The sequence below is a fragment of the Cervus canadensis genome, chromosome 33, assembly GCF_019320065.1.
Source record: "Cervus canadensis isolate Bull #8, Minnesota chromosome 33, ASM1932006v1, whole genome shotgun sequence".
Taxonomy (NCBI): Eukaryota; Metazoa; Chordata; class Mammalia; order Artiodactyla; family Cervidae; genus Cervus; species Cervus canadensis.
Genome location: NC_057418.1, coordinates 24,920,589 through 24,941,497, shown reverse-complemented (window position 1 = coordinate 24,941,497; position 20,909 = coordinate 24,920,589). Strand labels below are relative to the sequence as shown.

Sequence of the window (20,909 nt, the reverse complement as noted above, 5' to 3'; positions counted from 1 at the left end):
TAATTGAGACACACTAGTATTACTTCATGTGTATCAAAAGTACTGAGGTGAATGGTCTAGACTGTGCCCTAAAAGAGCTCACTGTCTTGTAAGAAAAGCTCTCAAATGGCAAAGCTCTAGAACAACATGGAATTACAGGTCAGAGAAGTGTAAGCAGTGCCCGGCACCTTCCCACAGGCTGGGAAGTTCTGCAAAGGTGTCTGGAGGAAGTACCTCCACCAAGTGCTGGAGATACCAAAACAAGTGAGACCCTTTAGGGTGTCAGAGTCCAGTTCTTATATAAACAGGCTTGTAGACAAGTCACAGCTCCAAGAGGAAGGCACACAGTTCTTTGTGACACTGAGCAGAAGGCTCCGTTGTTCAGTTGCTCAGTCACGTCTGACTCTCTGTGACGCCATGGACTGCAGCACACCAGGCTTCTATGTCCTTCACTATCTCCCAGAGTTTGCTCAAACTCATGTCCGTTGAGTCGGTGATGCCATCCAGCCATCTCATCCTCTGGCGTCCCCTTCTCCTCCTGCCTTCAGTCTTCGACAGCATCAGAGTCTTTTGGGAAGAAAGCCCTAGAGAGAGGAAAACAAGTGAATGAGCCTGACAGGGAGCAATTGAACAAGCCTTCGGTGATCTTTCCTTCCAGCTGGTCCTTCACTCAAACACACGATGTCTTTCCGACTCTCGTGAATATACTTCCTCTACACGACAACCACGATGCTTCAAGTTCACAGCTTAGCGTGGCCTGAACCAGTGCTTCCCAGGCTCTGAGTATACCCATCATTTGTATCTCCATATTGTTTTGTATTGTTAAAATGCAAAATCAGATCCAGCATGTCTGATGTGGGACGTGAAATCCTCTTTACTAAAAACCTCCCTGGGGGTGTGATGCTTCTGGTCCATAGACTACACTTTGAATGGCAAGCACCCAACTTTTAACTCTTTGTATGAAAACCTTGGCAACTGCTAAGTAAATCTCTCATCCTTGAGGTTATATTTAAAAATCCATCATACAATTTTGAAGGGAATCATCAGGAGTATGTTTGTAAATAAATAGGACAGTATTTTGTATGTATAAATATGTATAAATAGGACAGTATTTTGTATAAATAAATATGAGGACAGTAATTTGTCTAAAGGTAATAAAAGTGGAGCAATTATTATTATTGTAATTCTAGATACGTGTGTGTGTGTCTCTGTGTATGCTCAGTCATGTCTGACTCTTTGTGATCCCATAGACTGTAGCCCACTAGGCTTCTCTCTCCATGGAATTTTCCAGGCAAGGATTCTAGAGTGGGTTATCATTTTCTCCTCCAGGGGATCTTCCCCGCCTGGGGATTGAATCTGCGTCTCCTGTATTGCAGGCAGATTTTTTACCACTGCACCACCTGTGAAGCGGGTATACTCCATTTTACCAACAGGCAGAGATTAAGTACCTTAATGCCATGTAGCCAGTACAAGGCAGCTCTTTGAGACTCCAGTCTAGATCTCTCTTACTCCAAAGACGCTATACTCCAAAAATCATAGTCAAAAGAAGAAAATAGAAAGTTGATAGAAGTGCAGAATCACAAGAGTAGAAATTGTGGTGTTCTGTCAGATGGAAATGATTGAATCTTTTGGGGACAAAAATTAGCAGCTGAGCTGCCTAAGGTGCTGTTTTAGATAGCTCCATCAAGTAATGCTTTTCAGTGTGTCTGAAAAATGCTCATGAGCCGAAAGAGGAAGAGGACTGACAATGTTCTGGGTCTCTAATGGTAGAGGAGAGCACAGGAGGAAAAATTTTCTAGTCTTTTTATAGATTTATATGATTTGATACATATTTATGTATTTATAAATATGTATGAAAATATGAACATGAGAGAATTGCTGACTCAACATAATGTGGCATTTTGGCAAGCTTCGTATATCACTAAGGAAAAGGAATCGAATGGATGGATTGACTGATGGAACCAGATTCTAACTGCCAAGAGTGGACCAAATCCTGTTCTCAGTGGTTATTCGCTCTGAATGCATGAAGAGTTTACTTCTTAAGTGTTTCATAGTTTAATGTAATCATAAAATGGTGATTTTTCCAAATGGGGAGTTTTGAAAAAAGCATACCAAAAACTCTCCCCCCCTCAAAAAAAAGGGGAAAAGCTGTTTTGGATACCACCGTTTTTAGAAGAATAAGTCGTGAAAGAGGCAGTGGCACTGAAAGCTTGCTCCATTACATAGATATGTGCTGGCTTAGCTGAAGCAGGGTAGTTATCAGAAGTTTTCAATTGAGGAATGGGTTGTTTTCCTTCACAGGGAAAATATATCAATAAATATGGTGAATTGCCTCCTGTCCACCCTCATGCTGAAACGGGCCTCACAAATCTGGCTTACTTAGCAAATACCTTTTTGGGGCTCAACAGTGAATCAACAACTATATGACAAAACTGAATGCTTTCACTAAACATGACAGGATGGCTTCAATTATAATGAAGTGTGATTGTGGGGTAAGGAGTTGATTGTGGATGCTATGAGTCACTTCAGACTCAGTTCATTTACATGTGATAAAAATTACAGTGTTCGTGGTGAAGTGAAAATTCAAACCATTAGTTTTCTTTCTTCCCTGAGTAAGCTTTTGTGTAGATCTCTGATCTAGGAAGAGTCTAGCCAATGGACACAAGAACAGTACAGTCCACCCGGTATAAAGTGGAGTGATCTCTCAGTAGGAAGGAAGTGATAGAAATCTTCAGCATCTGTAGCCTGAAAATATTTACCACACCAGCTTGTTGGTGACATTATGCATAATGCTCTCAAGCGTTGTACTTGAGTACAATGTACTTAAGTAAGTACTTAAATATTACTGTATGTATAATGACTTTTTTCCAAGTATTTTAAATTTTCAATCCACCTAACCCTTATAGTAGTAATGATATACTGATATATTCTGTAATTATCAATAAATATCTTCAGATATGGATGTTGGACACAAGGAGATTAAATAACTATCCAAAGGGCATCCAGTTGATGACAAGAGGGAAGATCTGGACACAGCCCAACTCCAAAGATGGTTTAATCACCATATTGGACTGCAGCTTAGCAGGAGGGATGGAGGATATTGTCATTTGTATATTTCTAAGTTTGGGTGGACTCTGGGAGTTGGTGATGGACAGGTAGGCCTGGCGTGCTGCGGTTCATGGGGTCGCAAAGAGTTGGACATGACTGAGCGATTGAACTGAACTGAACTGAAGTTTTATATGGGCTGCCCCGGTGGATCAGACAGTAAAGAACCCACCTGCAAGGCAGGAGACCCAGCTTCAATCCCTGAGTCGTGTTCCTAAGATAAGATAGGAATGTTTCTAAGAGGATAAAATACACATTTTTATTTTATTTTACTATTGCATTGTATTTTTATTGTAAAAAATCCACTGTTTTTTATTGAGATATAGCTGATACAGTATCATGAGCATCTTTCTATTTAACAGAAAACACTGCTAAATTCCAGGAAAACCAATATATATTAAATATATTTTTCTCTCCTTCCCCATAAGAGTTTTGTCATTCAATTGGGAAACAATATATAAGCAAAAATGATAAAGAATAATATCAGGGCATACTCAAGAATTGACAGTGCTATCTACAAGAGAACAAATTTAAAAGAAAAATGGTTCTTCATCTCCCTCCCAACTGTATTTTTAAAGACAGTTCTTGGCTTGGGCAGCCCATGGAATCGGGTGGAGAGGGAGGTGGGAGGGGGGATCAGGATTGGGAATACATGTAAATCCATGGCTGATTCATATCAATGTATGACAAAACCCACTGGAAAAAAAATAATAATAAAAAAAATTAAAAAAAATTAAAAAAAAAGAATAACAACTTCAGAACTAAGAACAGTTTTCTCAGTCTAACCATCCATGTAAACTTAAGGCCCTTGTACATCAACTTCTGTCAGAATGTCCAGCCTTAGCTTGAATAAGTTCAAGAAAGCTTGACTTGATACTAACCTCACAGGTAAATTAAGGTCTTACCTGAATATCAGATAGGCTTTCTATTTATGAAAGCAAGTCTCTTTTGGTTGCTTCTATGTATCAGTCCATCTTCTAACATTAGGGATCTTACAAGCAGATGGACATTTTCTTCTACTGGATGTTACTTCAAATACTAGGTAATTTTGATTCTGATTATCTGAATCTTCTTTAAACACTTGTGTTCTACATATAATATTCTCATGAGATTTTTTTAAGTTTTGTTTTTTTTAACTTTCCTGATTTTCTGAGCAAATTCCACTTCCCTTCTTAAGTTGTGGGGGCCAAAACTGAACGTAATAATTTAACCAGCCCAGAGAAGACCTATCACCAGTTTGTATTACAAACCATATTCTTATTAATGCATTCTAAATGATTTTGTTTATAGCATACTGTTGATTAATAATGAATTTATTGTCCAATAAATTACCTTGTATGGTCCTATTAAGCCATATTTCTCCCATCCTTATCATATGCAGTTTTTTAGATGCTTGTACTTATCCTTTTAAATTTTATATTGTTTTATTTGACTCATTATTCAAACTGTAAAGATGTTCTTTAAATTGAGATATAATTGACATATAACAATGGTAATTCAAGGTGTAAAATGTGTTGATCAGATGCATATATTGCAATATGACTACCTCAGTAGTATTAGCTGACACCTTCATCCCATCACATAATTATCATTTTTTTTATGGTGAGAATGTTTAAGATCAAGTCTCTTTGTCATTGTCAGTTGTTCAGTCGTGTCTGGCTCTTTGTGACCCTGTGGACTGCAGCACACCAGGTTTCCTGTCCTTCACCATCTCCTGGAGTTTGCTCAAACTCATGTCCAGTGAGTCGGTGATGCCATCCAAACATCTCATCCTTGGGTCTCTTAACAACTTCAAAATAGGCAATGTAGTAGTGTTAACTATAACCACAGTGCCATGCATTAGCTCTTCATGTTCTATGAAGAAGAAGAACTTATTCATCTTCTAACTTCAAGTTTGTACCCTTTGATCAACATCTTCCCAGTTCCCCCACACCCCAGTTTCTGGTACCTATGATTTTTTTCTCTGTTTTTATGAATTCAACTTTTTTAAATTCTACATATAAGTAATGCATGCCTGCTCAGTCGCTCAGTCCTGTCCAACTCTCTGTGACCTCATGGACTGTACCCCACCAGGCTCCTCCATCCATAAAAGTTTCCAACTAGAATACTGGAGTGGATTGCCATTTCCTCCTCTGGGGAATCTTCCCAACCCAGGGATCAAACCTGTGTCTCCTGCCTCTCCTGCACTGGCAGACAGATTCTGTTACCACTGAACCACCTGGGAAGCCCGCATATAAGTGATGCCATACAATATTTGTTCTCTGTATGCTTTACTGTCTTTAACATAATGCCCTCAAGAACTGTCCATGAATAATATTCCATTGTTTGTATGTGTATATGTATATCACATCTTTATTCATTCATCCATCGATGGACACTTAGCTCATCTCCATATCCTGGCTTTTGTGAATAATGCTTCAGTAAACATGGGAATGCAAATATCTTTTTGATATCCAGTTTTTATTTCCTTTGGACATATATTCAGAAGTGGGATTGCTGTATCATATGGTAATCTTTTTAATTTTTTTAGGAACCTCCGTACTGTTTTCCCTAGCGGCTGAACCAATTTACATTCCCACCGATACTGCACAAGGGTTCCCTTTCTCTACATTTTTGGACAATACTTGCTATCTCTCGTCTTTTTGATGATAACCCTTCTAATAAGTCTGAGATGATAATCTCATTATGGTTTAGATTTGCACTTCCCTGATGATTAGTGATGCTGAGCATCTTGCCATCTGTTTGGCCATTTGTATGTCTCCTTTGGAAAAATGTCTGTTCAATTCCTCTGCCCATTTTCAAATCAGATTTTTTTGTCTTTTTGTTATTGAATGGTAGGAATTCTTTGTATATTTTGCAAATTAACCTTTTATCAGACATATGTTCTCAGTCGTTCAGTCATGTCTGATTCTTTGCCACCCTATGGACTGTAACCCACCAGGCTCTTCTGTCCATGGGATTTTCCTGGCAAGAATACTGGAGTGGGTTGCCATTTCCTCCTCCAGGGGATCTTCCTAACCCAGGGATCGAACCCACAACTCTGATGACTCCTGTCTTGCTGGTGGGGTCTTTACCACTAAGTCAATCTACAGGATGGGGGAAATATTTGGGGACCATATCAGACCTGTTGTCCCCCAATACTTCCCTCATTCTGTAGACTGACTTTTCATTTTGATGTGCAGAAACTTTTTGGTTTGCTGTAGTTCTGCATGTTGATTTTTGCATTTTTTTTTTTTGCATAAAGATGGTTTTGATCATTGTATCTCATCCAGAAAAAATGGAAGGCACAACATGGGATAAAATTGTATACAACTGGAAGTGAGATCAGAATTTTCTCTTCGTTTCTTGGAAGATACAATTAATTCACAACAGAAGGAAAGCCCTCTCTGATCACGATCTAGATTTATGGGTTTTGCTTGTTAATAAATTTGCCTAAGCCTTGGAGGGGGAAATGAAGATGCTAGAGCCATTAATCTTATTCCATAACAGCATTCCCAGAACCTCAGTGAGAACTAAATGAAGTATTTTTGTTTTTTAATTTATTTACTTTCAGCTGTGCTGGGTCTTTGTTGCTTCATGGGCTTTCTCTTATTGCGGAGAGCAGGGGCTACTCTGTAGTTGTACGCAGGCTTCTCATTGCAGTGGCTTCTCTTGTTGCTGAGCTTAAGGGCCCGAGGGCTTGAATAGTTGTGGCTCCTGGGCTCTAGAGCACAAGCTCAATAGTTGTGACATATGAGCTCGGTTGCTCTGCATGTATTATCTTCCCAGACCAGGGATCAAACCTATGTCTCCTGCATTGTCAGGCAGATTCCTTACTACTGAGCAGCCAGGAAAGCCCTAAATGAAGTGTTTTCAAGTCGGCCAGTGTGAGGGGAGCAGTCTGAGATCCCACCACGCCTGCTCCCAGCCCTGCTCTGCCCCTGGATCCTGCGTCCTCCTGGGGTTGCACACTTCACAAAGCCTGAAGTCCCAATTTTGTGCACAGGTGTGTTCTTGTTTGTAAAGGAGAGTTTCTCCTACTTCATTCTCCTCTATCTTTAAAAGTAAGTGATCTCTTGACAGTCTTTCTCCCTATGGAGTTGAAGAGAAGGAAGAAGGATTGACCTCCACCTATTCGAAAGTATTTGACAGTTTCAGTCCGCAGATATGATCGTTTTGCAAAACATTTTTTTTTTTTTTGCCTTTTTTCACTTGTATAACATTAAGATTTGTTTTGCCTAAGACTTGATTGGTGAACTCTAGAAAAGAAAAATACAACAGACATACAAGTTTTTCTTTCTGTATTTATAGGTAAATCACAGTGAATTACCTTTAGCATCACTGTTTATCATGACACACAGGAAGGAAATGCACCTAAGGGTTTTTTTCCTGATATTTCATTGTTAGCATAAAGAAATGCAATAGATTTCTGCATGTTAATCTTGTATCCTGCTGTGTACTGTGTCATGCTTAGTTGCATAGTCATGTCCGACTCTGCAACACTATGGACTGTAGCCCGCCAGACTCTTCTGACCATGGGGATTCTCCATGCAAGAATATTGGAGTGGGTTGCCATGCCCTCCTCCAGGGGATCTTCCCATCCCAGGAATCGAACCCAGGTCTCCTACATTCCAGGCAGATTCTTACCTTGCTGAATTTGTTTATTAGTTCTGGTAGTTTTCATGTGTAGTCTTTAGGGTTTTCTATATATAGTATCATAGCGTCTGCATACAATGACATTTTACCTCTTCTCTTCCAATTTGAATTTCATTTTTGGTTGCCCTGGGTCTTCGTCGCTGCCCAGGCTGTCTCACGAGTTGCGGTGAGTGAGGGCTACTCTTTGTTGCAATGCACGGGCTCTAGACACACTTCAGTAATTGTAGCACACGGCTCAGTAGCTGTGGCTCACAGACTTTAGAGCACAGGTTCAATCATTGTGGAGCACAGACTCAGTAGTTGTGGCTCATGGGCTTAGTTGCTCCATGTCATGTGGAATGTTCCCAGACCAGGGATCGAATCCATGTTCCCTGCATTGGCAGGCAAATTCTTAACCAGTGGACCACCAGGTAAGTCCCCAATTTCAGTCTTTTATTTTTCGTGTCTGATTGCTGTGGCTATTCTTCTGTCAGTCCTTGTTACTCCTCTGTGGGTAACTCAGCTTCTATCTTTATCTTAGAGTTCTGGGATTATATATTAATGCATATATGTATGGATTTTATTAATACTGCTAAAGCATGTGGTATGCTCTTTCATTGTAAGTCTTTTTGGTTTTGTTTTTTGTTTTTTCTTCCAATAAAACTTCCTTGAAAATACTTCCCTGACATTCTGTTCATTCTTTCCTTATGATAAAAATCTTGTTGGGCACATACTGGAATCTTTCAGTGTTACTGCTATACTTGTCTCAAATCCCTTTTATATGTTTCATCTTTTCTCTTTTTGTTGAATTCTGAGTATAGTCCTTGACACTTATTCTTCTGGGGGTTGCTATGGGAAGAGATTATTTCATTTGAATCTTTTTCATGGCTATGTTGTTTGTTTCTACATTTTCCATTTTTCATTTTGTCTATTCTTGTTTCACTTTTGCCTATATTTGTTTTTATAATTTCTTGTTCTTTTCTATGAACAGCTTTTTCCTTTGTCATATTGTTTATGTTAGACATATGCTCATTAAACTAATTTTAGATGATTCTATTATTTGCCTTTGATCAGGAGTATAGTCATCTCATGATTGTTGAGTGACTTTCTGGGTTTTAGTGTTAATTGGATTTTTTGCTTTCAGGCAACACACTAAGAGGTGTATTCCTCACTCTCATTCTTTATAATGCTCCTCAGTTATCTCCTATAGTCCCTCAAGGCCTTCAGTTTCAAAGTAGCTCTTTCATTGGCGTCTCAGGATTTTCTCTCATCCAGCAGTGGCTTTGGAGATATCCTTAACCCCGTCACAGACCCTGTGGGCTGCTTGGCCTAGGTCAGGTCAGGTGGTTTCTCTGTGCACCCTCTCACTCCTGAAGCTAGGTACCCTTGATAGCACAGATAGTTTTTTAAGCATCTTTTTATGAGTGACAGCCCCACCACCCCTGATTTTATTCAGGTGACCTGAACTCTGGTCTTCCACTACTCAACAGTGGAGCATTTTTTACCCCAGTAGAATATGGAGCCTTTGCCCCTTTCTGTTCCCACAGTTGAATTACAAAATGATTGCGACTTTACCCCTGTTGATCTACTACTGTGGTTCTCTGGTCTGTTTCTGGTCTAAGGAGAGGGCTGCTCCTGAGAAAGTAGCGCTGGCATATATACACTATCACGTGTAAAGTAGGTAACTAGCAGGCAGCTAGTGTAACACAGGGAGCCAGGCCTGGTGCTCCGAGATCACCTAGAGGGGTGGGCTGGGGAGGGGGAGACTCGAGAGGGGAGGGAGATCTATATCTATATCTATATAACTTATTCCTACGGATGTATGACAGAGACTATCAGAATATTGTAAAACAATTATCCTCCAATAAAACATAATAAAATAAAAAAAGAATATGGTATTTTCTAAAGTATCTATCATTGTATTGAGACCTGGAAATGTTTTTTAAAGTGTGAGATCACAATGCTAAAGAAGTCCAAAGTATTTTATGTTATTAACAAGTATTGTTCACAGTCATACATATGATAATATATATGCGTGGTTTGCATACATTATATATTTGTGAAAATACTATTCAGTAGAATCATTCCCTTGTCTAGAAGTTTATGCTATCTTTTATTTTAGTCTAATAAAATGAAACTTTATTTTTTATCATGGGCTTCCCTGGTAGCTCAGACAGTAAAGCATCTGCCTACAATGCAGGAGACCTGGGTTTGATCCCTGGGTCGGGAAGATCCCCTGGAGAAGGAAATGGCAACCCACTCCAGTATTCTTGCCTGGAAAATCCCATGGACTGAGGATCCTGGTAGGCTACAGTCCATGGGGTCGCAAAGAGTTCGACACGACTGAGTAACTTCACTTATTTTTTATCATAAATAACTTTTGGATTAGAGTTGGCCTTATAAATATGTGGCAGGTCACTTGGCTTATAATATGTGGCCACTCACCCTACCCAGTAAGGTCACTGGTAGGACAGTCTGTACCCCAGCATTTTTCTCATCTGCCATGATATATAAATTCCACTAAAATGATTCTTGTGGGTTTGATAACTTTTTATTTTTCCACAAGTATCTACTAAATGAAAATAAATTTTGAATGCTGGAGGAAGAGGAGCTGATGCATTTGCAACAGGGACGCCTACCAGAATAAGGAATTTTGCCAGTGTTATCAAGTCCCTGGATGGTGAGCCAGAAGTGCCACAAAGGAGTTTGTATGTTTTAAAAAGAGATGGGGGCAGGGGGAAGGTAAGGGAGGGCCAAAATCAAACTGTTCTTCACTATGTTATAGAGTTAGAAACCTTGCCACAATGATTCGTAAACTTATATAACCTTACTGTAAACGTCAATGGAGAAAAGAGTTACTCACACCCACTATAACCATGTAAAGGTGTCCATAAAGGAAAGCAGGTGTAGTCATCCTTGAGTAAAGAAGGAAGTGAAAAATACATTTTCAAACCTTATCATATTTACCTTCCCAACTGATTTGGATTACGTGGCAACACTTACTGTGATTGCACGCAGCCAATAATGATAGTAGTCTGTCCCCAGAGTTTTTAGAACATTCGCCTAAAAAAATGTCTGGAGAATTGGCAACGTGACTGCGAAAGCTTATTCGTGTTTACCTTTTCTCAGACTGTCTTCTCCCCGACCCCTTAACTAAAGTCTGCTTCCTTCAGCAGAGGCAGTTTACCCTTGTGATTTTTTCCGATCTCATGTTTTCTCTCTTCTTTCAGCCAACTGGGCGCTGCAGAAGCGGCAATGCGAAAAAGGCAGCAGTCGCAGAATGAGGAAACACCTGCCGTGTCTCAGGCACCTGGAAACCAGAGGCCCAACAACACGTGTTGCTTTTGCTGGTGCTGTTGCTGCAGCTGCTCCTGGTACGTCCTCTTACCTGGGTGACGCCACACCTGAGCTGCGTCATACCTGGCCCGAACACACGTGTCAGCCCCTGGAACCACAGACGCTTCTCGATCTGTCTGTTTATTCCTTTTACAAGCAGCAGTTATGGGAGATGATCGTTGGTTTAATGCACACCCTTCCCTAAGCAAAACAGAATACTTCCTCGGAATCTACACTGAAATTGGTAGTAAAGAATGAAAAATTGTTTTGCATCATGACTTTTTCCACCCATGCTTCTTAAAGGTATGGGTAAAAATCAGATGTGTGGCTATGTATTTGTTGAACAGTAAACAACATTCTCCCATATTATAGAAGGTGCCAGAACACTAAGGTAATCTCTAGCAGTATTGTATTCCGTGTAGTGTTTTCGTTCTATGTTCTTTCATGAGAGATTGACTGTTCTGTCGCAGATTTGAGTAGCAACCTCAGCCACAGACTACTAAAAAGGATAGAGAAAGAAGTGCCACAGACTCATGCCCACAAATCTAAAAGGCCAGGGGCTATGATGGGTATGAAGGTCAAGCCATTTTGTTAAAATCTCTGAACTTAGAGCCAGAGAAACTGCTACCATTGAATGTTGTCACTGACAGCTTCTTGGACATTCAAGTTGTAATCTCTGGTTTGTGGTTTCCTCACTAGCAAAGTGATGAAGAGTTAAAGTTGATTCTCAAGGTACTGTCAAGTGCTAAATGTCCATGATTTGGGCACTTCAGAAAACCTGTTTCCATTCCAAATCCACAAAGTGTCTTCAAATAAGAAAATCAGTGGGACCCAGAATTCCGAGATTTACAAAGATGAGATCCCTTGGGAGGTCGGAGGGGTCATGCTAGACTTAATTTTCATAAAACCGCATATTTCCATAGAACCACACGTTTCAGGGTCCTGTAAGATCCAGTTCATAGCTGGATCTTCTGGGTTAGCAGTGGTCTTCTGGATCTCCCCGACCTGTTTCAAAACCACAAAGCAAGGCCCAGCTGCTGGACTCATCTTGTGCATGATCGCTACAGTTTCCCAACATCCTTGGAGGTTGGTCCTGTAATCTAGTGGCATAGAATCTATCACAGTGGCCAAAACAGAAGATGAAACATGTGATGCTCCAGTGGCAGCCTTGGTGTTGAACACACTCTCAGCTCTCTGCTGCTGCTAAGTCACTGCAGTCGTGTCCGACTCTGTGCAACCCCATAGATGGCAGCCCACCAGATTCCCCGTCCCTGGGATTCTCCAGGCAAGAACACTGGAGTGGGTTGCCATTTCCTTCTCCAATGCATGAAAGTGAAAAGTGAAAGTGAAGTCGCTCAATCATGTCCGACTTTCAGCAATCCCATGGTCTGCAGCCTACCAGGCTCCTCTGTCCATGGGATTTTCCAGGCAAGAGTACTGGAGTGGGGTGCCATTGCCCAGCTCTCTAGGAGACTTCATTTCCAGAAAACTATCCGATACTGCAGCAATCTAGAAGGTTTAAAATAGTTTTTATAAATATCAAAATTGCTTCCCAGATGATGATTCCTTGTTGGGAAAAGTCATGCTACGATTCCTTTTTCTTTCATCCTTAAGCCTTAAATTAAGTATTTCAGATAGAAGAAAGAGAGTTCTAGAAGAGAAAAGTATTTCAATGCAATTGTGTAATTTTTTTTTTCTGTCTCGTTCCTCAAGAGATCATCTAGCTCTGGCCTTAATCCATGAATTATGGGGGAGTGACTTAACATGGTGGTTCTGAAGTCAGACTTGTTGTTCAGTCGCTCAGTCATGTTTGACTCTTTGTGACCCCATGAACTGCAGCACACCAGACGTTCCAGTCCTTCACTATCTCCTAGAGCTTGCTCAAACTCATGTCCATTGAGTCGGTGATGCCATCCAACCATCTCATCCTCTGTCGTCCCCTTCTCCTCCTTCCCTCAATCTTCCCCATCATCAGGGTCTTTTCCAATGAGTCGGCTCGTTCTATCAGGTGACTAAAGCATTAGAGCTTCAGCTTCAGGGTCAGTCCTTCCAATGAATATTCAAGATTGATTTCCTTTAGGATTGACTAGTTTGATCTCTTTGCTGTCCAGGGGACTCTCAGGAGTCTTCTTCAGCACCACCATTCAAAAGCATCAGTTAGCCTGGCTGGGTTCAAGCTCTTCATCTCTTACTGTCTGTTTGACCTTTAACAAGTTGCTTAGTGTCTTCAGATTTCTCATCTATCAGATGACAGTGATAAGAATCCCTACCTAATAAGGTCCTTTTAAACATTCAATGAGATAAAACACATACTAGCTGAGAACAGTGCTTAACCCATAGTGTGCATTTAATAAGAGTTGGTTACTGGGCTATGGAACATTTCATATTGGAAGAATAAAAACTCTTTAAAGAAGACCTAGCTTCAAATAATGCATTGTTTTTTTTTTAATGTCAGCTTGTGGATATAATACCACAAAAAATTATTTTGGATAGGAAAACTGTTTTAAAGTCTGTATAAAACATTGCAAATATTTTGTTACATCCTGTTGAGAATTAGACTTCTGTTTCTCACTTGCTCTATGCCATGTTCCACTAATTAGTAATTGAGTGTATTTGCCTGCAGGAACTCATTTCTGAATTGCTTCAGGATTAAAATACCAAACACTGAAGTTTTATAATCTTTGTTGTCAAACAGGTGTTTCGTGCAGTTTGCTTTTATCTGTCCTTCAGATATTTAGCAAGACTTGCTTTTATTAATTCTTCAGGTGCACATTAAGCAAAATAGTCAATGAGAGCTTGTGAGCATCAGATTATCTCAGAACACAGACTGTGGATGGAGAACAAATTAGTTTTTGGAAGCTGTAATAACTCTCCACACTTCTAGGGTGACAAGTAGTGGATTGGCCAAAAAGTTCTTTTGGGTTTTTATAGAAAACCTGAGCAATCTTTTGGCCAACCTGATATTTGGACCCTAAACCTATGGTGCCTTGGATGAGCATTCTATCAATTTTAGATGAGAGAGCATTGTTGTCAAGAACTGTATTTGCTATCAGTGAGTCACGGATACCCAATTTTAGGTCATAAAATGCACAGTCCATAAGCATACAAGTCTCCTTTTTTTGATGTAATCGCTTCTCAGCCTTTTGGCTAAGATCAAGGTAGTAAGGAGGCTTCCCAGGTGACACAGTGGTAAAGAATTCACCTGCCAATGCCAGAGACACAGGTTAATTCCCTATATCAGGAAGATCCCCTGGAGTAGGAAATGGCAACCCACTCCAATAGCAAATGCCAACCTACTCCAGTATTCTTGCCTAAAATATTCCATGGACAGAGGAGCCTGGCAGGCTATAGTCCGTGGGGTCACAAAGAGTCGGACATGAATGAGTGACTGAGCACACACAGGTAGTTTCTAATGTAAGAAACTATTTAAAAAAAAAAAAGAATGACAGTTAAACTGGATGTTAATTGGAACTGTTATCTCTTCATAAATGGAGATGTCCTTTACCCATCCATTCTTTAAACATCATAACTTTTATACTTTGAGTTTAGGGCAAGAAATTGTCAAAGCTTATTAGAGAGGGAAAATAGAAATGTTCTTTAAGTTTTCCAGGCTAGGTCAAAGGAGTAGAACAAAAAGAAACACTAAAAAATGTAATTTAGGTACAAAAAGGTTAGAAATCAAAGTCTGACGTAACCATCATTCTTAAGTAGAAACAGTTGTCATGTAGCTGATTTTACCTCCTTTTAAGGAAATAGAGTGCCAAGAAAATAAATTTCTCTGTCTAGTAATAAATATAAATACCTCACTCGAGCTTTTCATGTTATAGCTTTTTGAAACAACTTAGTATTTTCCTCAGATTTGCATTTCTCTTTCGTGTTTCATCATCAGCTCCTCTCTCACATTTAAATTTATTTTTGTCCTTATAAATTACCACTATGTTTTGTTTGGGGCAATGATCAAGAGAATAAATACATGACTACTGAATATTCCCATATTTTCCTTCAAAAATCTCAAAAATTAGGACTACTTCACAATGTCCTCTGTCCTTGTCAGAGAACCACTTCAGTTCCTTCCTCAAATCCACCTATCTCCCTCTTCTCCCCAGTGCCCACCATTTCAAGAAGAGAAACCAAAGGAATGAGCTTTAGCCCCTTGAAGCTGTGTTACACAAATAAGTCACAGACGTCCAAGTCTTGGCCATCACGCGGCCAGCCTATAAACTTGCAAGCCCTTCTGCACGGGAGACCAAGCTGTTCCCAGCCAGGACAGTGTTGTCAGGACCACACGTCTAGAGGTTCAGATTTCTCAAAACAATGTTTCCCCTTATATCAGGATTCAAAAAGAGCGACCTGCCTCTTCCAGTAGTTAACCCCCTTCCCTTTTCTTGATGAGAAAGAATCCTTTTAAAGATGTGGACTCATTACGAAACCACTCACAGTGTGAATCCATGAGATCATGCAGACACCTGTGAAAGTGTGTTGCAGCATGCTAAAAAAATGAGGTACCTCAAAAAGGAGGCAGAAAGGGAGAGCTTCCAGAATGCACTGCAAGCGTAAACCTCCAAACTGTTCCATGAACTCTCCCCCAACTCCAGAGGCTACACTAAAATAACCCAGACTGGTTTTTTTTTGTTTTTTTTTTAAGGAAATCTCTAGGTGCTAATCCACTTCTGTTTTAATTCTCCTTTACTCCCGGGGGTGTCCTTGCAAGCAACACTGATTTCTGTGTTTACTCCTAAAAGATGAGAACTCCACAGGTTTCAGATACGATGTGTCCAGAATGTTCCATTGACTCCTCCTGCTTCTGTGTGATGGTGGGACAATGATTCCGGGGGTTTGGGTGAGGAGTGTCGCTGGCTATGGTTCCAAGCTCCCCACTGACAGTATCCAAGGGAATGGTTCTCTATTTAGCTTTTTCACTCATCAGATTAAAATACAAGATTTTGTTTGAAAGAAAAATGGCCTTGCTAAAAACTAGTATTTGGACAATTCCATGTCTGATTTGACAGATAAGGCAACTGAGGACTTGCTTGCTGTTACTAAGCTCCTTAAGGACAGTGCAGTTCAGTTCAGTCACCCAGTCGTGTCTGACTCTGCGACCCCATGAATCGCAGCACGCCAGGCCTCCCTATCCATCACTAATTCCCAGAGTTTACCCAAACTCATGTCCATTGAGTCAGTGATGCCATCCAGCCATCTCATCCTCTGTCGTCCCCTTCTCCTCCTGCCCCCAATCCCTCCCAGCATCAGGGTCTTTTCCAATGAGTCAACTCTTCGCATGAGGTGGCCAAAGTATTGGAGTTTCAGCTTCAGCATCAGTCCTTCCAATGAACACCCAGGACTGATCTCCTTTAGGATGGACTGGTTGGATCTCCTTGCAGTCCAAGGGACTCTCAAGAGTCTTCTCCAACACCACAGTTCAAAAGCATCAATTTTTCGGCGCTCAGCCTTCTTCACAGTCCAACTCTCATATCCATACATGACCACTGGAAAAACCATAGCTTTGACCAGATGGACCTTTGCTGGCAAAGTAATGTCTCTGCTTTTTAATATGCTATCTAGGTTGGTCATAACATTCCTTCCAAGGAGTAAGCGTCTTTTAATTTCATGGCTGCAATCAGCATCTGCAGTGATTTTGGAGCCCCAAAAAATAAAGTCAGCCACTGTTTCCACTGTCTCCCCATCTATTTGCCATGAAGTGATGGGACCAGATGCCATGATCTTAGTTTTCTGACTGTTGAGCTTTAAGCCAACTTTTTCACTCTCCTCTTTCACTTTCATCAAGAGGCTTTTTAGTTCCTCTTCACTTTCTGCCATAAGGGTGGTGTCGTCTGCATATCTGAGGTTATTGATATTTCTCCCAGCAATCTTGATACTGGCTTGTGCTTCTTCCAGCCCAGCATTTCTCAGGATGTACTCTGCATAGAACTTAAATAAGCAGGGTGACAATATACAGCCTTGACGTACTCCTTTTCCTGTTTGGAACCAGTCTGTTGTTCCATATCCAGTTCTAAATGTTGCTTCCTGACCAGCATACAGGTTTCTCAAGAGGCAGGCAGGTGGTCTGGTATTCCCATCTCTTTCAGAATTTTCCAGTTTATTGTGATCCACACAGTCAAAGGCTTTGGCATAGTCAATAAAGTAGAAATAGATGTTTTTCTGGAACTCTCTTCTTTTTTCGATGATCCTTTTCTAAAACTAGCTTGAACATCTAGAAGTTCTCGGTTCACATATTGCTGAAGCCTGGCTTGGAGAATTTGCAGTATTACTTTACTAGCGTGTGAGATGAGTACAATTGTGCTGTAGTTTGAGCATTCTTTGGCATTGCCTTTTTTTGGGACTGGAATGAAAACTGACCTTTTCCAGTCCTGTGGCCACTGCTAAGTTTTCCAAATTTGCTGGCATATTGAGTGCAACACTTTCACAGCATCATCTTTCAGGATTTGAAATAGCTCAACTGGAATTCCATCACCTCCACTAGCTTTGTTTGTAGTGATGCTTTCTAAGGCCCACTTGACTTCACATTCCAGGATGTCTGGCTCTAGGTGAGTGATCACACCATCATGATTATCTGGGTCGTGAAGATCTTTTTTTGTACAGTTCTTCTGTGTATTCTTGCAAGTGAAAGTGAAGTCACTCACTCATGTCCAACTCTTTGTGACCCCATGGACTGTAGCCTATCAGGCTTTGCCGTCAATGGGATTTTTCAGGCAAGAGTACTGGAGTGGGTTGCCATTTCCTTCTCCAGGGGATCTTCCCGACCTAGGGATCGAACCCAGGTCTCCCGCATTGTAGGCAGACACTTTACCCTCTGAGCCACCAGGGAAGCCCCATTCTTGCCAGCAGGGGAACTAAAATGCAAGTCTCTTCGTATCCCAATCCATTGTTTAAAACTGTCCACTTTAAGATGACACTTCTAAACTTTTCATTTCCAGGCTGGATATGAACTAGTTCCAAAGCTTTTTACCTTGTAAACTCTTCAAGAATTATATTAACTAAAACTTTTCAAATGAAGTTCACAATCCCTGTATAGTGCCTACAATATTTGGTCCACTGCATTGGATATTCTCCACTCTTCTCAGGAGAAATTGGTCAAAACATGAATGTGTTAAATAGCCCTGTGAAAGTTAAAATTATATCCCATTTGACACGCTGGTTTCCAGACCATGGAACAAATCTGACTAAGGGAACCTTAAACACTTCATCAACATACTTTTGGTCACCCCTCCCTCCATTTTTAACAAGTACCACAGCCTGTATAATTCAAAACAGTGCAAAAATAATGTCCTATTTTATCCTCTGGCGCTGTCACACGTTAGCTCTTTGCCAGTGGAAATACTAAAAAGCATGCTTTAAAAGCCAAAGGATATTTTTTGAAAGGAAAAACAAAATCCATGTCTGCTCCATGGTAAAGAAACCATCCCCCTGGAAATAAATCCGCTCACACATGCCAGTTGAGTCATTTCATCTGAGGCCCCAGTGAAAAAGCAGCCTTTTCTCTGCCTGTCACCCCCAAAGACCTGATTCATCTCCCATGGGAGCACAGGTTTACTGCATAGGACCTCCAAAGGACTGGTAACCAGACTGTCAAAAGCATCACTTGCAAAGAATTCTCGTTTTGAGACTCTGTCTCACCATGTTGTGGGTACATTTTATCAGTAAATTTCTATAACTTATCATGATCTTTAAACACACACAGTCAAAAGACTTCTACCAAAATGAACCCAGGTTTCCCAGGTCATATACACAAAACCAAAAATTGGGCACTGGGGTTATAGACCTTCTCTAAGTCATGCCCTTGTTCATTCACTCATTTAAAGTTGAAGGCTGATTATTGCCTGGTACTGTTGACGTCATTAGCTTTCACGGGACTTTCCCTGCCTCAATGTGACAGGGAACAGACTCTCAATAAGCAATTGAATCTAGACATGAATATTTGGTTTTACTCCTCAGGTCACCCTCCAGAAAAATTCAGTATTGAGGCTGCCTCTGCCCAATCTGTGTTACCTCTGAGTGCTATCTATTGGAAAACTGCCCAAATCAGGATTCCTTGATCCTTTGCCATTGAAGGCATTCCATTCTTTTCTTTTCTTTTTTTTTTTTGTACTGGAGCGTAGTTAATTTACAATGCTGTATTAGTTTGGGTGTGAGGCATAGTGATTCAGTTATACATATGCATCTATTCATTCTTTTTCAGATTCTATTTCCATATAGGTTATTAGGGAATATTGAATAGCATTCCCTGTGCTATCCAGTAGATCCTTGTTGATTATCTATTTTATATATATTAACAGTAGTTGTGTGTATGTTAATTCCAAACTCCTCTATTTTTTTCCCTCCCCCAACATTCATTCCCTCTTTGGTAAGTTTGTTTTCAAAATCTGTGAGTTTGTTTCTATTCTATAAATAAATTCATTTATATCATTTTTTTAAATTAATTTCTCCAAATAAGTGGTATCATACAATATTTGTGTTTCTCTGTCTGACTTGACTTAGCATGGTAGTCTCTAGGTTCATCCATGTAGCCGCAAATGGCATGCTTTTTTTATTTTCTATGGCCGAGTAATATTCCAATATATAGATGAACCACATCTTCTTTATCCATTCCTTTTCAACTCTTTCTTTAATATAAATGTATATTTTTTTTCTGAGTCACATTTGCAGTGCTTAGACCGTCAGTGGAAAGATGGGTATGGAGAAAATAAAATACTTGATGAAAATATTATACCCAGTCTTGTTGAAAAGAGTAGAAAGCATGAACCAAAAAAGAATGGAGAAAGATTAAATTAATTCCAGCTAGAAGAAGGCAAGAGCCAGCCAGAAAGGTCAGGCGCTCACAGCCTGAGGCCAGGGAGGAACCAGAGACAGGCGTCCTGCTGGGTGCCTTGAGGATGCCTGCGGGGTCACCTGGGTTATGGTTCCCGTCATGGGGAAGGGAAGATGGAGAGGGGAGAGCCCAAGTGTGAGAAGCTGGTGAGGAATCACAGAGGGGAGTGAGGAGAAGAGGGGGTGGGGTGGGAAGGGTCAGAGGGTAGAAGCCTCAGAGCTTGTGGTGGGGGCTGCCAACCCTGACCTGGCCCCGTGGTGGTGGTAGAGGGGAGCTGCCTTAGCCGGTGTAGAGAGACGGAGCCTTCAGAGAATGGGGAGCATGTTGGAAGAGGAGGTGGTTAGGCCCAGCTGGACTCACTCCATGGGTGGTACCCGAGGATTCTTTGTGGAAATGATGCTGAAGCTTACAGGGCAGGTCTTGATTAGATAGAACGAGCAGGGAGTCATTGGCACACAGTAGACAGGAGATAAGATGACCTAGCATGAAGAGCGATGAGCTACAGGCTGAAACCTCGGGAAAGACCAGCCAGCCTTTTTGGGAAGAGCAGTGCAGCTCTGTAAACACAGAAGACAGAAGAGATGGTCGGGGAGGTAACATACAACACACGGCCCCGGGGCCGGCACAGCCGCCCAGAGAATGGGGAGTTTCACACAGAGGGGGATGACGGATGCTACAAACACAGCAGGGCGGTCTAAAGGGTTAAGGATCGTAACACATCTTGTCTGGTCGACCGGAGGTGACCAGTGAACTCTGAGAATCAAACTTCTCCTTAAGGTGCACGAGGAGGAAGCGTTTGGAGAAAAAAGCTGCCAAGTGCACCCCTTTTCAAAGGCTCTGAGGCACCCCAATCTTTTGGAGTGAAGACTCAAGTTGAGGGAAGCCGGGGTTCCCTTTCTGACTTAATCAAATTATTCAATTTCTAAAACAAGGTGAAATCCAGCCCTTGTAAATCCTAGCCAAATATTATTAGCTACCTGGACGATATTTAAGAATTGTCTCCTCCACCCCACCCCAGCCTCTTCAAATCAATAATAATATGAAAATT

The 20,909-nt window shown here is 40.9% G+C and overlaps 1 protein-coding gene across 4 annotated transcripts in view; it reads left to right on the top strand.

Moving 5' to 3' along the window:
• The window catches only part of RGS17 (regulator of G protein signaling 17), a 100,065-nt gene that overhangs the window by 57,018 nt on the left and 22,138 nt on the right, over window positions 1-20,909 (top strand). For all 4 annotated transcript variants that reach the window (XM_043457393.1, XM_043457392.1, XM_043457391.1 and 1 more), the window contains one exon: window positions 10,929-11,072. In XM_043457393.1, the coding sequence (XP_043313328.1) occupies window positions 10,954-11,072 (119 nt within the window). In that variant the 5' untranslated portion in view covers window positions 10,929-10,953. The remainder of the gene's footprint in view (window positions 1-10,928; window positions 11,073-20,909) is intronic.